This window comes from Macadamia integrifolia, chromosome 6, assembly GCF_013358625.1.
Source record: "Macadamia integrifolia cultivar HAES 741 chromosome 6, SCU_Mint_v3, whole genome shotgun sequence".
NCBI lineage: Eukaryota > Viridiplantae > Streptophyta > Magnoliopsida > Proteales > Proteaceae > Macadamia > Macadamia integrifolia.
In genome coordinates this window covers 34,300,893-34,323,770 of record NC_056562.1, presented here as the reverse complement: position 1 = coordinate 34,323,770, position 22,878 = coordinate 34,300,893, and the positions used below count along the sequence as shown (strand labels likewise).

Genomic DNA, 22,878 nt, shown 5'->3' with positions numbered 1-22,878 from the left:
GTTCGGTCCAGGTTAAGGTATGCACCTGTCTGAAATGTGTGCCCAAATAAAAAGGTCTGTTGTGTTAGGTCACTTTGCCACAGCCTTCGGAAAGAGATACTTTAGAGAAATCAGAATGGGGCTTCATTACAAGACAAGAAAAATGAAAAAGGTTCAAATTTTTTAGAAAAGTTGATGGAGACATCAAGGTGTACAGACGCAAGAATAAGAAGAAACATGCATCTTTGTGGCTGGAAGAATAGAAAGAAGAAGAAGAAAGAAGAAGAAAAAGGAGGAAGAGAGGAAGGCTCGATCCAGCCATTCCAGCGCTGGATCGAGTCCCTCTCTCTTTCCAGATTTCAGCAGATCTTGTGGGCCCCATTAGTTATTAGTTTAGTAGTTTATTTGTAGAATATTCTTTTCCTTGTTAGTCTTTTAATTAATTAGGAAACTACTTTATTAGTTGTTATTTTTTAGGAAGTCTTTATTTACTTGCCAATTGACTCTTTTTATTTTTAGTAACTAAGTTAATATTTATGTAGTGGCCTAGGCCACGGTTCTAAGGAATGAAAAAAGATTATTGAAAACAAAGAACAGCCCTAAACCCCCCACGATTTCCCTCCCTTCCTCAATCTCGTCTCTCTTTTTTTCTCTCTGTCTTGATCTTCTCTCCCTTTCTCGATTTTCTCTCTTTCTCTCTTGTCTTGCCTCCCTCTTTCTTCCATTCTTTTCTCTGCTGCTGCTGCTGCCGCTGCACTATTGCAGCCACAGTTTGCACAACTGAAGGTCATGCTCCTTGGATAGATCCCCACCTGGGTTGCCGCAGACCTCCGCTTCAATAACTGGGTTGCTGCTGGTCTATTCTACAATAACTGGGCTGCTGTTGATCTCCTCTTCGATACTGGACTGCTGCTGGTCTCTCCAACAACTAACCAAGAACTCTTGAACACTCAATGGATTTTCTTCATCAACAACAACGTGGACAACAAGCTTTTCATCCTTGGAGGACATCATCTTCTTCTTTTCTCCTCAGACCAGGACAGTAACAAGGTAAGTAATCAAACTAAACCCCCCCACCTCCATTAATCCCTATTATATGTTGCAGCCCATTAGCATTGAAACCAGCCCTTGCCCCCTCGTTTATGCCTAATTTACCTACTGTTTTAAGTCTTTTTTTTCTTCACTGTTATATCTCTAAAACCCCTGCTGAGTTTCTATTTTAGTTGGCTGCTAGAGGACATTGATTGTTTGTGTATCTTATTTGGTGTCTAGATTGATTTGTGCTGAACCTAACATTTGCATGACGTTTGTTCCCTTCCCCATGTCCCCACTTGAAGCTTTAGTAAGTTATTATGTGTTTTTCCGCTTAGATTGATATTGCTCCTGGCTATATGTTGATTTGTCTTTATTTATTGCATGTTGAATCTTGTTTTGTTGAGCATACCTAAACCCCAACCTAATCCCAAGACCCCCCTCTTAAGTTTGTCTTACCTTAATTGAGTCACTTTTGTAAGGACCCTAGTCTTCTAGGAAATCCCCTACATCAAAAGTCTTTTGAGTTTTGTGTTGCACCCATTAAGTGCGAAAATTATGTTGAGTAGAAAACGGAGGGAAAGTGAGCGAAGTGGGGAAATGAAGACAACGCAAGGATGAAACCTTTATTGTCTTTTCACAGGACAGGGACACCAATAAACGGAGAATTTTCTGAAAATACTGTTTACGAAGCCTTAGTAATGACAGTGGCCAATTGTCTGACTCAGAACCAAATCACACCTAATTTACTACCCCCAGCTAATCATGAGATACCAAGGGTCCAAGACACCAAGCAAATGCATATACCCCTTCTTCATCTGGAGAGGGGTTGGGACAAGAGTTGCAGGGGGGGTGGCTCATAGTAGGAGGGGAGGGCAGGGTAAGAGGTGGTGGTTGGGTGGAGGGTTGGGGAGACTGGAGAAGCTATAGGAGTGGGTTGGACCAGAGGAGGGGCTCTCTGAAGGTTGGGGAGCAAGGGTTTTTTAGGAATTTAGAATTAGCAGGGGAGAGAGAGACGAAAGTTTGCTTTTCAGGGGAATCAGAAAAGAAATTTTGAGTTGGGGAATTAGAGTAAATATAGGGTAAGTATAGGGAGAAATAGAAATTTTCCCAAAAATCAATGGATCAAACGTTTCTAACGCTAGGCCAAAGTGAAAGGCTGTTAAAATACTTCCAAACACCAAAACTGTCATATATATCATGAAAAAGAGGGTGCAAATGGATAAATCTAACACATAGAAGATGACAAGAGTGAAGAGATCCTGGACTAAAGGAGGGGGATGTAGATAAAGCTTTTTTACTACAGCACACAACGATCCATATTGGAATTGGCATCCAACTGTCATGCTCGTTATAAGTCCACAATTTTATCTTACTTTCCCAACTTGTCAAAATTTATATAGTGCTACAGATAGACATCATAGCAAGAAAGAAGGCAAGACCTAAGACAGAAATTTTGAGAGAACGTACCTGGATTCATCCAAAGACGTCTTTAATTGAGTTATTTCGAGCCGCAAGGTCTTCATTATCTTCCATACAGTCGAGGCCTGGTCAGGATACCCCAAAATGTCAGGTCAAAACACATGAAGTTTCTGAACCATAAAGTGAGTTATCTTATATTATTAAACTAAGAAAATTCTACCATCAAAGAAAGAAAAAAAGCATGATGAATAAATACATATATATGCCTTTATAGAGTTGGGCAATGTCTGAGGTGTGCAGTGTAGTTGTCAGTGGTTTCTGTATGCATGCATGTAATAATTCTGTTACTATGTCGTTACAAGCAAATCAATAAATCTACCATAGTCATAGTTGTACACATAGCATTCATGGGTATCAAATCCAAATATCCAATGACGAAGGTTAATGGTCATTCAAACACCTCTAACCTCTTTTATTTGTTGTTTTGGAAAAGAACGATACCAATTTGCAATTCTACCTATATTTCTTCATATATCTATCTTTCATATGTGAGATAGATCCTGAGCAATCAACTTTCAAGCACGCAGCAAAAGTATACGATAAACAAAAATTATGTACATATGAAAAGGAAATCTGCAGAGGAATTGATATGTGGCAATGATTGTTCATGTCCATTTACAGATATAGAAAGAACAGTCTCCACTGACCATAAGAAATATGTCATAATAGGTCGCAGAAAGCTCATGCACAGTCAATGAATTTCTGTAATTTCTAAGCAGTAAAAACATGATTAGCAGCCTTCAAAGAGCTGTATTAATTCAATTAATTGTTAATAAGGTTTAGTTTCTTACATGGACAATCCTCAAAATAATTGCATGGATCTTTTATCTAACTTCTGTTTCTCACCAAGACATTTATACATTACTCATGCCATTCAAGAAATAACCATCTTAGCTTCTGGAATTTATAACAAGAGATATGATTGTGGTATGGCAGACTTTTGGCAGGAATCACCTCCCCCACCCCATCCCCATCCCCAAAATGTTATTTGGGTTTAAAGTTGGTTACCCAAAAATCATCCAAAACTGACTTAAATCAGCCAACTCCCTTCGAATACTGTTGGAACTGACAAAATATGTACCAGACTTTCAAAGAACTTAAACTTTATAACCTGCAATCCGAAATTCGCTAGAAGTTTGCAAATACTTTGACCACTTCAACCAAATTCCATGTTATCTCATACCTCTTTTCTTCCCCCTATCTTTTACAAAAAAACTTATGAAATGGATTATATACCATGCATCATTGACAGCACTAGATACATCATACATCAAAATGTGTCCACTAATCCACTAATAAAAGGGCTGTAACCCAATGCAAGTCCCTTTGCAGAGTCCCAGGAAGAGTGGACCAGGGTTGGTCCTAACCTCCGAATTTTTATTTCTTTTTTTAAATTGGCTGCCCTCAGACTCAAACTCCCATTTTGAGATTGCAGCTAAAGCTCTTAACATGCACCAAGCAACAGCCCATCTAAAAAGTCCATTATGCATTTACAAATTAAACCCATTAAATGAACATTTTTGTTAGAAGTTAGATCGGTGAAACACTTGCATAAAGTATGGGAAGTAACAATGGGAAGACTCATCAGTTGTGTAACTCTCTCCATTCTAGTGGATGAAGAACTTGAGAAATCAATGATAATATTAAAACACCCAACAAGAATAATTATCTTTGTTCAAGTAGAAACTGATGGAGAAGAGAGCAGCATAACAATAATGCAAGAGTCTAAAAGTTCACAACTAAGTAGTTCTGATCATTGATTAAACTAGACTGAACCTTTTGAGGTGCAGGATTACAGTAACAAGCATCAACTCCATCTTCCAGAAACAACCTATAACATCCTATTTAGTATTTGAAATGTAAGGAAGAAAAAAGATAGAATAGTACCAGGCTAATATCCTCCTGGTCGCAGTCACTACTTTCTGATTTACTGCATGAATTGGAATTTGAATTACTTGTTGAATCACCAGCTGAAGCGCCCCTCATGAATCCGAATCCAACCCTCTGCAACCCTTTCTCTGCAAACTGCAGAAGTGCCGCTCTCTTTGGCTCACCAGTTCCCTTCAGTTTACTAAGAGCACTTTCCACCTCTTCCTTCTCCACTAGAGCAATCCTCAGCAAGCTATTAATGTCTCTGTTCTCTTCTGTCAAACTCACAACACTATTCTCCAACTCCCTCTTCTCCTTCCTTCTTATCTCTTCGTATTCTGTTAACCGTGATTCCAATGTTGTCGTGAGTTTATGAACACCCTCCATTTCCGACAAGAATCCCCTAGATTCCTCATCCAAATCGGACTCCTCTTTAGTATGTTCATCTTCTTCTATGATACCATTCGACTTGTCTTCACTGATTCTGTCAAAGATCCTCACCAAGGACTCATTTACCGACCGAAGTAAATCGAAACTGCAAGAGAACGTCCTAATTTTCTTACTCTTCTCCTCCAGCATTCCTGAGATCTTCTCCCGAGAAACTTCAACCTGGCTTCGAAGATCCAGTTTCTCCTCAAGTTCCACGTCCCGCTGCCTCGTCAATTCATCCTCGCGTTCTTTTGCAGCAACCTCTAGTCCATGAAGTTCGTCCCGAAGAGCATCTCTTTCGCTAGTGATTCCTTCGACGGCTTCAACGAGATCAAAATTGCGGTGGAGAGCTTCGTCTTTCTGCTTCTGGAGGAGGATCAATCTATCCTCCATGGCCACGGACCTCGATTGAAGATCCTGGTATGAGACCCGAAGTGCTTCCAGTTCTTTGAGAAGAACATCATTTTGGGTATGCAACTGGAGAAGATGTTGAGCAGCATTTTGCTCATCGTTCGAGAAATCTTCGATTCTTCTATCCGCAGAAGCATTTTCCATGATGTCAATACTCCATTTAAAAATACCCCGAAGGGAATCCAGTTCTGCGAGAAGAGCATCGTTTTGAATCTGTAACTGGAGGAGAAGTTGATGTTGAGCAGTATTTTGGTCATCGTTCACGAAATCTTCGATTCTTCGATCCTCAGAAGCATTTTCCATGATATCAATGATCCATTTGAATATGAAAATTCAGAGATTTTCATCTTTTCTTCGAAGAAACGAACCCTATCTTCAACAGAGAAGCCTGAGCACCAACAACCAGTCAACAAGGATGAAGGCAAAGACGATCGGGTGGGAAGGAGGACGAGGGAGTTCTGGTCAGAAACTGTTTTCAGGAATTTTTGTATTATGAAATCAGATTTTTCTCCACCTTTTCGCTTTAGAATGCGTTTTGTCAATAAAATCTATTCCAGGTACACTTGCAAACACATCCTTGAATTTATTATTTCTATCTTATTATTATCATCGAGAATGCGTTGAGTTCACGCAACCTCCTCCCCTAGACGCCAACACTTCAAGGCAAAACTGCCACCACTAGGTTAGACTAGTGTTCATAAAAAATGCATGCAAATATGTTATCTTTCACTATGCATATTCAAAATTATAATGTCGAAGTATTCTCTTCATCTTAGTTGCATATTCTACACAACTACCTTCATGTACTCATCAAGATCCTTCAGTAAAAGCATATTGGAACATGAAAGATTATCAAAAATATCATGAACAGAAAAAAATCAATGGTTTATATGTGCATTCCATATAATTGGATCTTCATGCCTGAAGCAAAATAAAAATAAAATGGTTTTCTCTATGCGAGCTGCATGTATCCTTGTGTGGAATCTCTCTTATTCTCCATATAAAATGACCTCCATACCCTTCATAGATAGAACCAAAAGGGGGTGTTGAATTGTTTGCATGGTCTTGGAGCTAGGCATACCCCAAATAGAGAAAACTTCCCCTGTTGTAGATACTTCTACTTTTAAGATCCGTTTCTTAGCTAAAATGCATTGTGATGAAATTTGTAATTGAATAATAATTACGATATCATCGAAAAATGATAATATAAGCCAAAAAATAATTCAGGGCATGACACAAAATGGATGAGTGGTCAAAGGCTAAGCATTGTATTAGATAATATTAAATACACCATGTCAAATCTATTGTTGGAGCACATTATGCATCTACTCTTTGATAAACATTTTCATTTTTTCTTTAAAAAAAAAAAAAATCATTTTCATGTCAAGCCTCATTTTATAAATCAATTAATAAAAAAAAATTACAAACAAATAAAATAAGCAAATGTTTCATTCACAGCTCGTTAAGGAAGACTCTCTACACTATCCTTTTTTTTTTAACCCTAATATCATCTGGAACTCAGGGAAACCCCTAAAATTTTATTAAATAAGATAAACAAAATAATGAATAAATAAAGGGGGGGGACATAACCTGCCTTACCCCAACTCATGAGATACAAATCACTCTAACACTCGTAAAACTCAAAAGAAAAACATGCAAAAGAGGAAAGTCTACATTATAAAGATTGATAATCCCGCTTTATCTTCCCGAATGATATAACTAATATTAGATGGGAGAGCATTATCACCATAGAACACCGAATTTATAGTAGATTCACATGCGAAGTTGGCTAACCAATTTGCAGTGCGATTGCTTTCCTAAAATGAAAAAAATATATGAGCTCTTAGGGAATCGCAGAGGTTGATTACTTCCTGAAACCAATATCAACGGCTCCACAAGGTGAATAATCTTTGAGAGATAAATTTCACATTAGGGAGGAGTCGGAATTAATATAAAAGTCAGAGAGGCCTAAATCCTTACACAATACCAAGCCATCTCTAAGGGCTCTCATCTCCGCCACCGAATTTGTACACACTCCATACAAATTGGAGAAGGCTGCCAAAACATTATCATTGTTAATATGTGTCTCGTTGCAATTTAGTTGGCATCTAATTTTTATTGATATGTTGTACACATTATCATCTACCCGTCCATCTAAGTAAGTTTTAGCTTATACGCATTTTCCCCACATTAAAATATAAAGCTTTGATTGGTTAATAGGTGAAAATGGACTTTTTAAAAGTTTTGTTTAGCGACATAAAATACAAGGGAAAATATTCACTTTTTGATGGGCTAAAATTGACCCCACAATTGGAAGGCCTTGATGTCCATAAAATGGCCAATTTCACTAGAGTAGCACTCGCGAAGCTTCTTTTTTCCCCTTTTTCTTCTTTTTATTTTTTATTTTTTTAATAATAACATAAAATTAACATTAAGCTAAAATATTTTCTCACGAAGCTACTTAAGGATTCTTTCAATAAGCTTTCTTTTACGTAGTAGTTTCCATTAAACAAGCACAAATAATACTTCCCGTATGGCGGCTAAAACACAAATCCAAACATATGGGGAACTTTCATGATAATAAGCCAAAGAAATACAAATGGACAAAACCACAATAATCTAAACAAGGTTTATATACAATCATAGATCATGGTCATGATTCTCCATTGGAAGAATACCATACTAGAGACACATCTTTTTTTAATTAGTCAATCTAGGAGCAAATAAGAGGAAAAAAAAAAAAAAACCTAAGAAGAATATTTTTTTTTCGATAATGGAAAATGAATGCTCTATAATAGTGATCACAGCTCCCAAGTCGAAGCCTTATATAGTAAACAATATTTTCGCAAGACTCACAAAAGATAATAAGATGTATCAACTCAAACCCAAAATCAACTGATACAAGTGATTGTAGCTAAAAGAATTGTTATGAAAAATATTAACATATTATAATCTTAATCCGGTAAAAATACAAAAGTCTAAAATTGGGTAGATTGTAAGAGATGACACGTATTCACATGCAACGTTATAAGAGACTAGGGGAATATAGGTGGTCCGACTCCTTGTCCGAATGGACCGAATCCACTATCTGAACCGTCAATCAAATCCAGTCAATTTTGATCCCATTCGACGAGATAAAATTTGGCTGCCATGTGTCCACCTTAAATATTTAAGGCTGAAACCTAGTCTAAAGTGAATAAGATGGCGACGTACTTGCACAAATAAAAAAGCTTGAGGGTTACTAAAAACGGTAGCATGGTTTCTATATCAGCGTAAGAACCAATGAAAATACACATAAAAGTATCAATTAAAACACAATTTTTTATATACATTATTCCGTACAGTTACAGCTTTGATTGTGATATTCTCCAATTATTTGAAGAGAAAAATTACATGATTATTCACTTCTAGATTTTTCTTTATAAAATTATCCATCAAAAGTTTCAGTTAACAAAAATATCTAAAATTAGGTTTTCCTTATAAAATTATCGATTTAAAATTTAAGTTAATAAAAATATCTAAAATTGAGTTATGGATTTATAAACTTCAAATCGCAGAAGGATCCTCACCAAGCGATTTGTATAGTTACTCCCCACCTCTCTCTCTCTCTCTCTCTCTCTCTCTCTCTCTCTCTCTCTCTCTTTCTCAAAGTGCCGAAGCTTCATTCCGATTTCCCCTATAATTTTCAAATCGCTTAAATCTCTTCGACCTTGATTTCCGATCGAAGACTCGTTGGACATTCTTCTCTTTCATGCCTGTACATTATGGAAATCACTGTGGCAGTATCCTTCTGATGTTAGGAAAAAAAAAAACCAGTGGTAACATTTTGTGTCAGAAAGCAAACCATCATACAAGATGCTTACATCTGTTCCACCCATGGCTGATACCATGACTCTGGGAATGAAAATAAGTGAACCAGCCAACGACAAATAGTGTGAGAATCCTTCAATCAGACTTCTATTTCTGCAAGGAAGGAGTGGGGTAGCTGTAGCCAATTACTCGCAGGTACTAACACGAGAGGACTTCTAGGTCTTCAGTCTTCAACAATAGGGTTTCTACGATTTGAGAAATATGGTATAACCTCACAAGGGGTGAGAAGCCTGCAACGATTTGAGAAAAAGAGGGAAAGAGATGAGAGCGATAGATGGAACGAGATGAGAGCTTTGGGTGAGGATCCTTCTATGTGAGAGAGCGAATTGACGGATCGTGTTTTTACCCGATAGCTACACCTCAGAACAGCAACCGATCTCCTAGCATCCTATCTTCAAATCTAGATCGTCAACATCATTGGGGACAGGTGTCTAAATCTTATATCAGAATTGCACCTAATTGTACTTTCAGAGAATTAGAGAGTATCACGATCCGGCTTTCTCTATGGATTTACCAAAAAAACAGTGCCATTTGGACTCTGGAGTCTGGAGCCCATTGTGGTGGAAAATTTGAGAAAGCTTCAGAATAAACAAATCGAAGAGTGGGCGGAATTCTCGAGTCTGGATCAAGTCCTTGTACAAGAACTTGGGTATCAATTCTTGTACAACTAAGAGTTGGACATGTGTAATCCACTTATTATCTCTCTTAATTTGTTAACTGACTACCTATCTTTTCCTATTTTTTCTCTTATTCTTTTTTTCCACACTCCCTCTCTCTCCTCACGATCTATCAAAACCTTTTTTTTTTCATATTTTATTTTAATTATATTTTAACATTCGTTTTATTATTAATCCTAAGAAATAGCTTTATTTTAATCTTACAAAATAGCTAATACTAATTCAAAACCAATAAAAATTAATAGATACTTTTTTCCCACCCTCATATCTCTCTCTCTCTCTCTCTATATATATATATTAAATTCTCTCTCTCTCTCTCTCTCTCTTAATTTTCATTAATATTTTATTTTAAAACTCATTTACAAGTTAAAACCGGTCTCCATCATACTAATACAAAACAATCAAATGAAAAAAAATCAAAAAAGAAGAAATTTTTACTCATCCATAGAGGATGGTTTACCCATCATTCTAGGGTTCACAAATCCCTATAGGGTTTTAGTACCGATTTAATTGATTGATATAATCGATATTTTATTAGATCAATATTGATGTTGTATCACATGAGAGAGAGAGAGAGAGTTTTGTATATGAATTGATGAAATCAATTAATTAAAATAAATAATAAAAATAGAAAATAGGTTTTTATCGATATAAAGAGAAATAATGTATGACATTTGAGTTCAACAGAGAAATAAGAGGCATTTAAGTAGGAAGAGAGAGATTGAAAGTGGTAACAGCTTTGTAGGTAATCTCGATAGTAATTAAGAAGATTACATGTGTCAGCAAAACGAGAACCCACCAGTTTCCATGTATTTATGTATTTATCTACTTGGCCTTTTTGAGCTCTGAAACAAGCGTCCCTTTTCATGGGAAAAGGTTATAATCATCAAGATGAGTACCTATATCCTTCTTCAGAGAAACTAGGGTTTTAATTGAAGAATTCACGAAGAATTTAGAGTAACTGAGCAAAAAGAGAGGGAGGGAGGAAGAATTTAGAGTGATGGACATATCCGGAGAGATTGAAGAAGAATGCCAATTTGTAGAGGAAGACAAGGTATTTGTGGCACTTGGGAAAGAGTTAAAGGACAGCAAATCGACTTTGACATGGGCGTTGAAGAATTCAGGAGGGAGGAAGATCTGCATCCTCCATGTTCATAAGCCAGCTCAGATGGTTCCATTGAGTAAGCTTGAAATTTCCAATCCCCCAAATATGTCAATCTGATCCTCTGTTGAGATTTATTTATCTTTGTTGTCAATTGACCTTGGTTGAATGGCAAACTGTCACATGGTAGAATTCTTACTGCTGGTAAGATTTTTTGTCATGTTTTATTTGTATTAAGTTTGTGTTACCAATCCACATGGCATTATGGACCATGACTGGATGCTTGGAAAGCAAAGAGTATAAAATAAAATTTGAACACAGTAAAGGAAACATGGGAAAACAACTCTGTCTGCAGTTTCATTGAATCATGTGGGTCAATTGGACTAAAATGGGACAGAGCCATGGACATATTTTTTGGAGTGAGTATAGATGGTTTGAAAATTTTACTAGAAAAAAAAAAAAAAGAATAGATGCTTTGGAGATCACTTTCTCTTAACTAAAATGCAATTCTTATGCAATTATATAATGAATTATTGGCTTTCCTCCTGCCAAATCCTTCCCTTTTTTTTTTGTTGGGTGTTTATTAATTTGTTACTGTTTTGTTTTCCTGGGTCTTAGAGGGTGGGAAATTTCCGACAAACACACTAAAAGCTCAGGAAGTTGCAGCATACCGAGAACTTGAAAAGGGAAAAATGCATGTTGCTCTAAATGAGTACCTTTACATTTGTGTCCGAGCAGGGGTATTGCTTCTTCTTCTCCTTGCATTATTATTATTATTATTTTATTGATGTTTTTCAGCATATTTCCTACCAATATTTGTAGTTGTATTGTGCAATAGAACAATAGAATGCTTCTGTATAAGTGATCAAATTTAATGCGTGGAAAGAAATCAAATCCACTGAATGGCTCGAGCTGCAGCGCTGCACACATTACCTTTTAACTTTCAACAACATTATAAATATATCAATTTTTTGCATTTAGTATGATGAACCTTTATTTCGAGGAAAAAAAATGAACCAATTTGTTCATATTCTGAATGATTATTGACCTCAATGGTTTACCTTTTATAGGTAAGGGCAGAAAAAATAGACATTGAAATGGACAACATTGAGAAAGGGATTGTGGAGCTCGTCACTCAGCATAGGATCAAAAAGCTTGTAATGGGTGCAGCAACAGACAAGCACTATTCAAAGTATGAAATATAAATGAAAATGTTAATATGTTCATGTCCATTGTCATGTCATTGTGCTTTTTCTATTTAATTCTTTTAAGAAAAACTTAATTGGATATGTAGATACACGTGCAGCTCCCCATGTAAGAAAGATTGTGTCTGCGAGGGAGAGAGAATGGAGAAAGTTATTAAGCTTTACCTAAATGGGGTAATTGTTAAAGAGTTATTACAATTCACATACATATTGCCTTGTTAAAGGAGCCAGTATATGATATTGTCCTGGGATATTCTGGATAATGATCTTTGAGCATGAGATGTACACATGTTGCCCAGATCCATGAATCCTTATTGTTTGGCCAGCAGACTGCAGTTGGACGCAGCATGTGAAAGATCAGACTGATGGTTGGCCAAAGAGAGAATCACAATTGTATTATCTAGAGCTAAATGTTAATTGATTGTTTTTTATATAAGGCTCAAGGATTATGGCGAAGCAAATATCTGGTAGTTGGATGTGCCAATTTGGGCTGGCATCGGAATTGTGCCAAAGAAAAGTTCTCTTGGTCCAGTTCCATGGAGATTTAATAGCATTTATGTATCATACTGAATTAAGTACTATCTATTTGGATCTCCTTTAGCTTTTAAGTTGATGAGTTGGTGAATCTGAGATGCCTTCTGAAAACTAACATTGCCGACTCTATTAAAACTCACATCTTTCATGTTGCTAACTCACTTTCCCATGCTTCATCACACTGCAGGAGAATGACAGAGCTCAAGTCCAAGAAAGCAATCTTTGTGTGTGAAAAAGCACATGTTTCCTGTCATATATGGTTTGTTTGTAAGGACCACCTCATATACACAAGGTATGCATTTCCCCTCCCACTCTTCAAGCATTCAAATCCGGATTTTCGATGTTTATTGATTTGGTTGTAGAAAAGAGTGTAAGGAATTATTTGCACTGCATTCTGAGACTCGCCTACTCAGTCATATAGGCTGTTCAATCAGTTGGCCTAGGATGATGTAATCTAGTCTATTATGAAAATCCTTGCTATGTAGTTAATTTACATTAGAAGAGCCTCTCTCTCTCTCTCTATATATATATATACATGTATGTGTGTGTGTGTGCAATATATATATATATATGTGTGTGTGTGTGTGTGTGTGCATTATAAGTTTTGACGAACATGACAACTTATAGTGGGAAAAAAAAATCCAACACAGGGAAGGTAACTTGGAGGGAAGTGAAATGCAGGCCACCACTCCACCATTGGGCAATCCAAACATGGTAACTAGCGAGGCAGAGCATTTGAGATCTAGATTCCCTCCTAGGGAACAGAAGCATCACTTAAGGCTCAGTAATCCAGTTCAGGACTTGTTTCGAAAAGCTAGAACTGTCAAGAGTGGCACATTTGGAAGAAAAATTATGTCATTATCTTTTCCTAGAGTGGCTACAGTGATGGCAACAGCACCACAGAGACAATTAGGTGCAGAGGGGATTGCAAGTGAATGTGAGAGCAATAGGAGCACTTCTCAGGTTTCAGAGGTTTCATCATGGTCTGCAAGTGATGTTCTTGGCACTGTAGAATCTAACTCAACTGTGAGGGATGATGTGAGTGAAGAAGGGATGGCATTTTTCTCTGAGCGTATATCTGAAGAAAAACTTCATGATTCTTCCCCTCCAAATGAGCTGTTACTGGTATGTATGATTTATTATTCATTTCTGAAAGCATGCATATAAAGAATAATATTCCACGAGTGTGTATATTTGAAGTCAATCCCCCTAGCGTCCAACAGATATATCCAACCATTGGAGTTTTGAACCTCAACTTGGGAGTGTTGGACACATTAACAGCTTAGGCTTTTGTAAGTCCATGCAGTAGCTTCAACTAGTTGAGGCATTTGCACTTGGATCTACTTTGGCAGTGATTAGAAGGCTATCTCCAACTGCATACTATTGACATGTTCTGCAAATGAAACAAAATCAATCTTTCATTTTTGTAATGCTACATTATGATGCTAAATGTTCATCCGGTGTTATTAAGAGATATCTGGTTTTATTTTAGATTATAAAAAAAATGAAAATATAGGTTTTCCTTGCAATAAGTTACCATGTGTATGATTTATGTATGATTTAGTTGTTACTGGAGTGCTTTAAAATTTCTATGCTAAAGCTGCATGCTTTCTACTTGTTTAGATTTCCCTAGCCAATCAGAAATCAATATGCATTCTCTTTTTTTAACTTTCTATTAACTGGGTATGCATGTTTTCCTTTTTATCAATGAGACCTATCTTGATTGGATATGCATTATAAGGGTTGTCTTCATCTTGTGAAGAGCTAAGTCTAATCTGAAATTATGTAAATACAGAATACTATATTTTTGTTTTGGGATTTTGAGTCTCCATTGTTCTTAGAAAGAAGCATAGACCTTAAGTTTGATTACCTAGGCACCATCTAGGCACCCATTCTCCTCTGCAGCAAAATTCCTGCTCCTAAGTGTGACCTGCTAGATATGACTCTCCTGTCCAAACTAAGGGTGCTTCTGGGCTTGGCAAGTTGATTCAAGGACCAACCCATTTATATGTTGAGCCTTAATCTTTTACCCATGCCTAGCTGTAGAATAACTGGGTTGGGTTGGGCCTATTTCTAATTAAAATCTGGACCATACTGTGGCCTATTAACGTATCAAGCCCCATGCTGCTTCAGCGAAGCCCAAGCCTTAGATAAAATTTGTTTTTTCGGGTTGTAGGAATTAAATTTTGATTTACTTTATCTTAGTTTTGAAATAAGTCATGGGATCATAGCAGGAAGAACAGATGAAATCTGACAGATGTTGTCAACTGGAAGAAGCCTTGGTGGAGGCTGAGAACTCTAGACTTGAAGCATTTGAAGAATTTCTTAGGCATAGGAGAGCTGAGAGGAATGCCCTCGAGGCTGTATGCAAGGTAAATTTTTTTACCCATTTTCTCACAATCTTCTTCGGTTGAGGATCAAGTTATAAGTTTGGCAATGCTCGTGCAGCAGCAGGACACATTTCCCATTTAGGGGAGAGCAATGTATCAAGTATCAATTCATATTGGCTGTAATGGTGTATTGGTCTGATAGTTATGTAGACAATATGATCTGTGAAAAAATTTTATATCAAACTAAACCGTATCGAACCGTCTTGGTTGATACGGCTCGAGTCACGTGAGGCGCTTTGCATGGAACAGAAGAAGATTCCAGCTATCAATCTCTTTCTATCGCCCTGGTTTCTCTCAGTCTCCTCCATTTTCCCTTCTCTTGGTTTCTCTTTGTTTCCTAATTTCCCTTTTATCTTCGTCTGACCCAAGATCCGGCACAGTGAGAACTGATCTACATCTTCCAAAGTAATGGATGTGCAACTATTTCAACTTCTTCCAAATTTTTGTAGTCCCAACCTCCTCCTCCCACGATTCAAGGATAAAGCATTTTATTTTTGTTTTCTTTCTATTTCGTGGATTGCCTCTTCCCTGAGGGATCTCAGGTTTCTCAGCTAGAAAATGAGCCAACTATGATTAAAGAGTCAATAAATTGGTCAGACACAGTAAAGGAAACAACGTCAGAGAAAAGAATAAATATTTGGTCTTTCTTTTCGGTCAGACCCTAACATTCTGGAATTGGGATTTTTGTCTTATAGATCGAAGGCGATTATATATATGGTTTAAACAAGGATAGGGCCTAAATGAGGCCCAAGCTAAATATATTCATAAAATCTGGTGTACATCTCACTAGCCCAGTGGGCACAACCCAACGCAAAGGCTTTTTGGTCAGAAAATTGAGACTGTTAGATCAAACACCAAGAAACACGAATAATAAAGAGACAATAGATTCGTACGACACAGAGATTTAACGAGGTTCACACACCAAGGTGGTGTGCTACGTCCTCAGGCGAAGAAGAAGATGATTCACTATGCAGAAGAGAGATTACACCCTAGCAGCGGCGAGAAAAAACTCGTCCTAAAAAACCCAAGCTGCATGAAAACCTTAGAATACAATGACTTTCTCAACAAGCAACAGTACATTATATATACTCCAAAATCGTGGGTCGACCCATCGGGTCGCGGTCGATCCGGTCGAACCATTGCCCCCCGCACCCCCATGTATTATGCTTCAAAACAGTATTCTATAAACCCTTACTGATATGCTGATTGACATCGATAATTGACATCTTTGGGGAGAGGATCCTTTGTTAGTGCTGGTTACATTCTCATGTTTTGCTAATTCTTTCAAAAGACAAAAAAAGTGTAAACACAGAAATAGTCTAAAAACACCAGAATCCATATTTTTATAATCCATCCTTCTGCCCTTCCAAGCACCAGTGAAATATAAGTAGGAACCAGCATTAGCAGAGGATCCTGAACTAACTATTGAGCCAGGTGATCAGACCATTCACTTTGCTGATATTTTATTGCTGGGCCCGAATAAGTTCACCTGGTCCCTTTTTGAAACTACTACTTTTCATTGCCCATGAAGCTTGAATTCCCTTTTTGTTAAGCAATAGGGAAGTACATTATTCCACCTTTTTTTTTCTGTAAGTTTTCTTGATAATGAAAGGGTCTTTCAGTAATGGAAAAACTAAGCACCAATATTGCCTGTTGACAATATTGTTAATGCTTTTATGACCTTCCACTGGTTCACTTAGGTGGATGAATGTGAGAGGGGACCCACCCTACACCCAGATCATTAGTAAAATTTCTGCCCAAAATGAAAGGAAAGTGGCTCAAGGATAGAAAATTAGAAAGATAACATTTTATACTTTTATAATCAATTTCCCACTTGTGGCAATTTTTTATTTGGGGAAGGGATTCATGCACTGGAGATTCTCTCATCGACCCCATTTTTTAGGGAGTGGGGTGTTTTGGTTATCAGAGACTCACCGTTTTTAATGCATGATCCTCTATCACATGATCTGTCATGTCCTGATGTTCTGCCACATGGTAGATTCTGAAGTGCTAAACCTCATAGAATCACTCGTCATGGTGATGCCTGTGAAATATTTATATCTCTTTGTGGTTTTGGAGTCTGTCATTTGTATATTCTTTTCAAGTTCACATCCATTACTCTTTTAACAGTTATGCTACTCTTTTATAGGCCAAAGCATCAGAAGGCTTGTATGAGAAGGATAAGAAACAAAGGGAAGAACCGGAAGTATTACTTTGGAAAGAAAAGGAAGAACTAGAAATGTTGAAGATACAACTAGACCAGGTCATGGAAGAAATTCGGATTGCCCAGGAACATAGGTCAAAACTGGAGAATCAAATTGCTGATTCTGATCAGGTGGTGGAAGAGTTGGAGGATAAGATTTGCTCTGCCGTGCAATTATTGGTGAATATCAGGAATGAACGAGATGAGCTACTCAGAGAGCGAGATGATGCAGTTAGAGAAGCTGAGGAGTTGAGGAAAACTAGGGAAGAGGAGGCTGCCACCTTGCGGAGGCCACCTTTTTTTCCTGAGTTCTCTTTCCTAGATATTGAAAGAGCCACTTGCAGCTTTGATCCATCCATGAAGATTGGAGAAGGGGGATATGGGATCGTTTATAGAGGAACACTTCGACAAACACTGGTAGCTATTAAGATGTTGCACTCTGATAACTTGGGATGTTGCACAGAGTTTCAACAAGAGGTAAATCTGGTGCATGGCTTATATGTGCATGCTACATAACTTCATGCTAACATGCATCTCATTGGATGGAATACCCCCTAGTACCACTTGCGTGGCCCTGATGTTGCATCCTACTAAAGCATGCATTTTTTTGGGAAAAGGTCCCTAGTGTCATTTAATCCGTCATGACTTGCCACATGTCACTATGTCAGTACATGGGTGATCCTAATGAGAGTTAAATGCCACCATGCCTTGTATCATCTGTTTCACCTGTAAAATGAGCCCTATAGAGGTTTATCTATATGGCAGTCGTCGTTGTTTCTGCCATGTGAAGGATTGCTTAGCCTTAGGATTTAAAACTCGGGAACATGACTTGGATCACTCCCAGGAAGTCCTAGTCTGACCCCTATCTGATCCCAATCCCGATCAGGCAATTCTGAGTCCCTGACCAACTTGGTTGATCCTGGGTGAAAAGTTTATAATTTTAGCACCAGTATCAGATCAGTAGATCGGCCACAAGCAATCTTGATACTTGAAACCATGCTTTAGCGAATTCCAACCTTAGATATCCAAGGCACCTCTTTGGTTACCCATGCATGCATCAAATTTTCATTGGCCATCTCAACTGGATGGCCCACCTGTGAACTCTTCTCCCTTTTATTTTCAGCTAAACTATGGAATGGGTGATCTGGCCATACCAAATTTCAGATAGGGAGGACTATGGGGCATAGTTGTCAATGCAATGAGGCAACCCCAAGGCGGTGAAGTGGTGCATAAGCACTTAGGTGACAAGGCTCCCACCTTAGGCGACCAAGGTGCCCTAGTGTTGTTTTGACCCTCCCTTCTAACATCATTTAGTATGCTACAAAATATACCTTATATGTTTCACCCAAAAAAAAATATATATATACCTTATATGTTAGAAAAAAAAATAAAAAATAGAAATATTAAGTAAATAACAAGTTAACCACCAAAAGCATAGATGTTAATGGTAATAATATAACCTCCTTCATTTCTTGGGATAACCAAAAAACATAAATAATCATAGTAAAATGTAGAAAAAAAGAAGCATTAGAACTAATAAAGCTGGTTTGGTCAATCAGAATGTGCTAACTGCTAAATAACAGTTTCTTTTTCTTAAGTTAAATTGAAGAATGAAAAGGGTAAGCAAGATCATTCCAATTTCCAGCATTCTAAAATGAAGATATATTATAACAGAAAGTTAAACCAGTGAGAAATGTGAATGCAGAACTGCAAATTGCAAACAAAACAGCAAATAAACTAAAAAAAAATGGACACAGTAAATTAAATATGTAACATAAACAGCATAAACTTGAACAGAATTTGTACTAGGAAAATATATATATATATATTAACAGAGTCTTAATGGCAGTAAGGAAAAAGAGGGGGAAAAAAATAAGAAGAATAAGGAAAAATAAGTAAATTAAGAAGAAGGGACTAGAAGATGTAGAAGAAAAAAACTAAGCAGCGCAGTCGGAAGAAGTAAAAAACAGAATCGAAGAAGTGGGAAAAGAAGGAGAAAAACAAAATCGAAGATGTAGAATAGGACGAGGAAGAAGAAAAAAAGAGAGGGGGAACAAAAAAAAACTTAAAGGGTGCCGCTGGAAAGAGTGCTTCTGGAAAGAGGACGGTGCCACAAAGGGGAGAGTGCTTCCAGAAGGAGAGGTATCACATCCAAACATCTACCGACCACCATCCAGTTCAGAAGGGTTTGCTGAGCGTGAGACTTTGGAGAGGAGAAGAATGACTTGATCCAAGTTCGATACTATATATTATAGATTTTTCCAATCAACGGTCTGATTCGGTGCTTCTCATATCTACTGTAACATCTACACAGGCCAATATAAGTACAAGAAATAGCATACTTGTATAAAACAGCATAATTTTATAAACAAAGAAGTCACTGCCCATGGTGCCTAGGAAATGCTCAGGATCCCAAGGGTCCCTTCTTATTATGTTAACGAAAGGCGGTCAACCGCCCAACCCCTGAAAATCTGCCCTGATGCCTTGACAACTATGCGAACGTCAGCCAAAATTGATTTGTGGATACCTTTTTTGGACATTCTAGGGTTGAGGTAGCACTGTGCCATTATGGATCATTGCATGATACCACACTTTCACATTCAACTTTAATGACTCAAATTTGAGTCTTCTCCTATGCATTGCAGCTTGTGTACTGGTTCACCTAAGTGGTGATTAGCAAATTGGCTTGTGGATTGTGTATCATGTTATAATGCTTTTGAGTTGAAGTTTACTTGGTATCAGCAGCATGGCAACAAAATTTGGATGTCCACTGATCTACCACCTGGTATAATTTGATCTTGTAGAAAACCTCTTCCTAGATTATTTATATGACACTTCCTTCAAAAAGGAAAAAAAAAACTTTAGTTTCCAGGTGTACGATGTGACAATAAGGCATAGATGGAAATGCTAATTGCATGAAAAACATGCAAGAAGCTTCGATACAGTGGACCCATCAGGAGAATGACTCGACTATATCTAGAGCTATCAGAAGAGTTTTTATTTGGTTTTCCTGCCCTTTATTTTACAGGTTTCCACTATGGGGTCATTCCATGTTGGATGTTCTAACAGGACCATTAGGCTAGCAAGTCCTAAGTAAGCCTAGCGTGTCACTGTGTTCTATCATGCTGTGAGCGTTACCTATCTCCTGATATACCCTTTGTTCTCCTTTTTACCTCATAAAATAAAAATAAAATAAATAATTATTATAAAGCAATTGAGGCACTTATGAGTTGGACTTGGTGCAAAATTTACCATTGATGCAGATTTGAGTTATACATTGCACTTTCCTAGTTGGATATCTTCAATAGTGTGCAAGAACATCAACCTTTGTTTTTTTTTTCGTCCATCCTTCTGTTTGCGTCTTCTGCTATGCTTCGCTGATGTTGATTGACATTTTTCAGGTGGATGTATTGAGTAGAGTGAGGCATCCAAACCTCATCACTCTTATAGGAGCTTGCCCAGAAGCTTGGGCGCTTATCTATGAGTACCTCCCTAATGGTAGCCTCGAAGATCGGCTTGCTCTCAAGTATGGCACTCCTCCTCTCTCGTGGCAAACTCGAATACGCATCGCCATCGAGGTCTGCTCAGCTCTCATCTTCCTCAACTGCAACAAGCCTCGCAGCATTGTACATGGTGATCTCAAGCCTGCCAACATCCTCCTTGATGCCAATTTTGTCAGCAGACTTGGTGACTTTGGGATCTCCCGCTTGATCTGCGGTCCTGAGAATTCAGATCCTCCCACGTGCTGTACAACAAGCCCAAGGGGTACCTTTTCATACATGGATCCAGAGTTTCTGGTAACTGGAGAACTAACATCAAAGTCAGATGTTTACGCATTTGGGATCATAGTGCTGAGGCTGTTGACGGGCAGACCGGCCAGGGGAATAGTGAAGGAAGTGCAATATGCGCTTGAGAAGGGCAATTTAAATGCAATGCTGGATGCATCGGCAGGCAACTGGCCATATGTGCAGGCCAGACAGCTCGCTCACTTGGCATTACGGTGTTGTGAGATGAGCCAAAAGAACAGACCAGACCTTGAAGAAGAGGTGTGGAGGCTGCTTGAGCCAATGGGGGCTTGTTGCGGAGCATTGTCATTTTCAAGGTTGGCATCAGGCGATCATTGCCGCATTCCGTCCTATTTTGTTTGCCCCATTCTCCAGGTCAGTTTGCTGCTTGGTAATTTGCATGTGGGTACTCTATATGAATATGAAATATTAATCAAATCCTATGAATTTTCCTATGCCAATAATATCAACTGCATAAGAGGTTTATTCATGTAAATAGCAACCCCCTCCTCCCCCCACCCAACCCCACCCACCCCCCCACACCCCACCCCCCCCCAAAAAAAAAAAAAGAGGTTTGTTTATTGTTGATCATTTGCTATTGTCGAATACATTTCACATTGGAGGAAGAAAGCTTCTAAGAAAAGATGCTACAAGGTAGTTTAAGGTGGTCTGGTAGTGGCAATTTTTGGCATAGGAATTCCAAATTGAAGACATTTGGTCTTGCTGGCAATTTTTTTTTCTTTTCTTTGTGTTACATTAGACTTTGAAGGGTTGCAAAAGCCTTATTTGCAAGTTTTCTTTCACTTCCATTTGCCATCCAGTGCATTTTTTTCCTTGATTTTACTATAATAAATCATTGTCGATCTAAATCTGTTCCAAACACGATTGAGGTTTAAAATGTGACATAAATTGATTTTTGAATTTTTGGAGTGGTTCAATAATGACATTTTATATTCAATGTTACCCATTTTTATTTTATTTTTTAAATTATGCTGAAATATTAGACCTAAATTGTTGAAATACCAAAATGATTTTCATTGGAAGAGAAAATAGAAAATGATTACCAAAATGAATTATACAACTATGCTGAAACTCCTCTCATTGCTATTCCATTGCATTCGAAATTACAGGAAATTATGCGAGACCCACACGTGGCAGCAGATGGCTTCACATACGAGGCAGAGGCTTTGAAAGCATGGTTTGATGGTGGTCATGACACTTCACCCATGACAAACCTTAAGCTTGATCACTTGAATCTCATTCCCAATCATGTAATTCACTCTGCTATACAGGAGTGGCTACAACAACCGTGAGATTTACAGTTTGTCTTGTCTTGTGCTGTTTTAGCCTCTCTTTCTTTGGTATGTTACAAGATAAACCCAAATGCCCTGTAAATATAGATCTAAATGGTATGTTACTGGTTAACCCAAATGCCCTGTAAATGTTCTTCCCTTGAGCATGATGAGAGCGGCAAAGGTAAAATGATGACAAAAATTAATTTCTTGCCAATGAAATTGAATTTTGTTCTGCATCGGGGGTTTGGATATGAATACCTAAAACCATGAGAAGGACATACCCATTTTTCCTGCGTTGAAGGAATTATGAAATTTGGGTTAAATCAAGTCCAAAGAGGTTATGATTGTTGTTGTTGTTGGGTTAAATCAAGTCTAAGGAGGAGGAAGTGAGGGTGTCATGTTTTTAATTTATCTTTGGCACAACGGTTGCGTTGTACTATTTCAACATGTTGGTCATATGTTTGAAATTTGGAAACAACCTCCATTTTGGTCATCCCAGACATGCAATAGCGGGAGTTAGTTTTGTGTGCTGGGTTGTTCTTTTTTTTTTTTGATAGGAAATTTTCTGACTGACAGATCCACAGACACATGAAAGAGGGGTGTTGTGAAGATTGA

General features: G+C 37.8%; 2 protein-coding genes across 5 annotated transcripts; one reads left to right on the top strand and one right to left on the bottom strand.

The window, feature by feature from the left end:
• Positions 1-508: 508 nt before the first annotated feature.
• LOC122081140 (uncharacterized protein At3g49055-like) lies at positions 509-5,675 on the bottom strand. The gene is made up of 2 exons (XM_042648128.1): positions 4,381-5,675; positions 509-2,558 (listed from the first exon to the last, which is right to left on the bottom strand). The coding sequence occupies exons 1-2, from the start codon at positions 5,503-5,505 to the stop codon at positions 2,454-2,456; spliced, it is 1,230 nt and encodes a 409-aa protein (XP_042504062.1). The 5' UTR covers positions 5,506-5,675; the 3' UTR covers positions 509-2,453.
• Positions 5,676-10,446: 4,771 nt separating this feature from the next.
• LOC122082858 (U-box domain-containing protein 33-like) lies at positions 10,447-22,450 on the top strand. 4 transcript variants are annotated; one of them, XM_042650659.1, is made up of 9 exons: positions 10,447-10,930; positions 11,470-11,591; positions 11,922-12,043; positions 12,778-12,882; positions 13,241-13,715; positions 14,825-14,962; positions 17,130-17,660; positions 20,585-21,343; positions 22,099-22,450. In XM_042650659.1, the coding sequence occupies exons 1-9, from the start codon at positions 10,750-10,752 to the stop codon at positions 22,279-22,281; spliced, it is 2,616 nt and encodes an 871-aa protein (XP_042506593.1). In that variant the 5' UTR covers positions 10,447-10,749; the 3' UTR covers positions 22,282-22,450. The 4 variants fall into 4 exon arrangements, with proteins under 4 accessions (XP_042506593.1, XP_042506592.1, XP_042506594.1 ...); XM_042650658.1 differs by having other exon boundaries at positions 14,822-14,962; XM_042650660.1 differs by lacking the exon at positions 14,825-14,962 and having other exon boundaries at positions 10,449-10,930.
• The last annotated feature ends 428 nt before the right edge of the window (positions 22,451-22,878 follow it).

Bases quoted from the DNA above. Each gene is read 5' to 3' on its own strand.
- LOC122081140 (XM_042648128.1), bottom strand. From the start codon at position 5,505: ATGGAAAATGCTTCTGAGGATCGAAGAATCGAAGATTTCGTGAACGAT. The intron at 2,559-4,380 runs GTACTATTCTAT...TATCCTGACCAG, and splicing joins ACCAGGAGGATATTAGCCTG to GCCTCGACTGTATGGAAGAT.
- LOC122082858 (XM_042650658.1), top strand. From the start codon at position 10,750: ATGGACATATCCGGAGAGATTGAAGAAGAATGCCAATTTGTAGAGGAA. The intron at 10,931-11,469 runs GTAAGCTTGAAA...CCTGGGTCTTAG, and splicing joins AGCTCAGATGGTTCCATTGA to AGGGTGGGAAATTTCCGACA. The intron at 17,661-20,584 runs GTAAATCTGGTG...GACATTTTTCAG, and splicing joins GCACAGAGTTTCAACAAGAG to GTGGATGTATTGAGTAGAGT.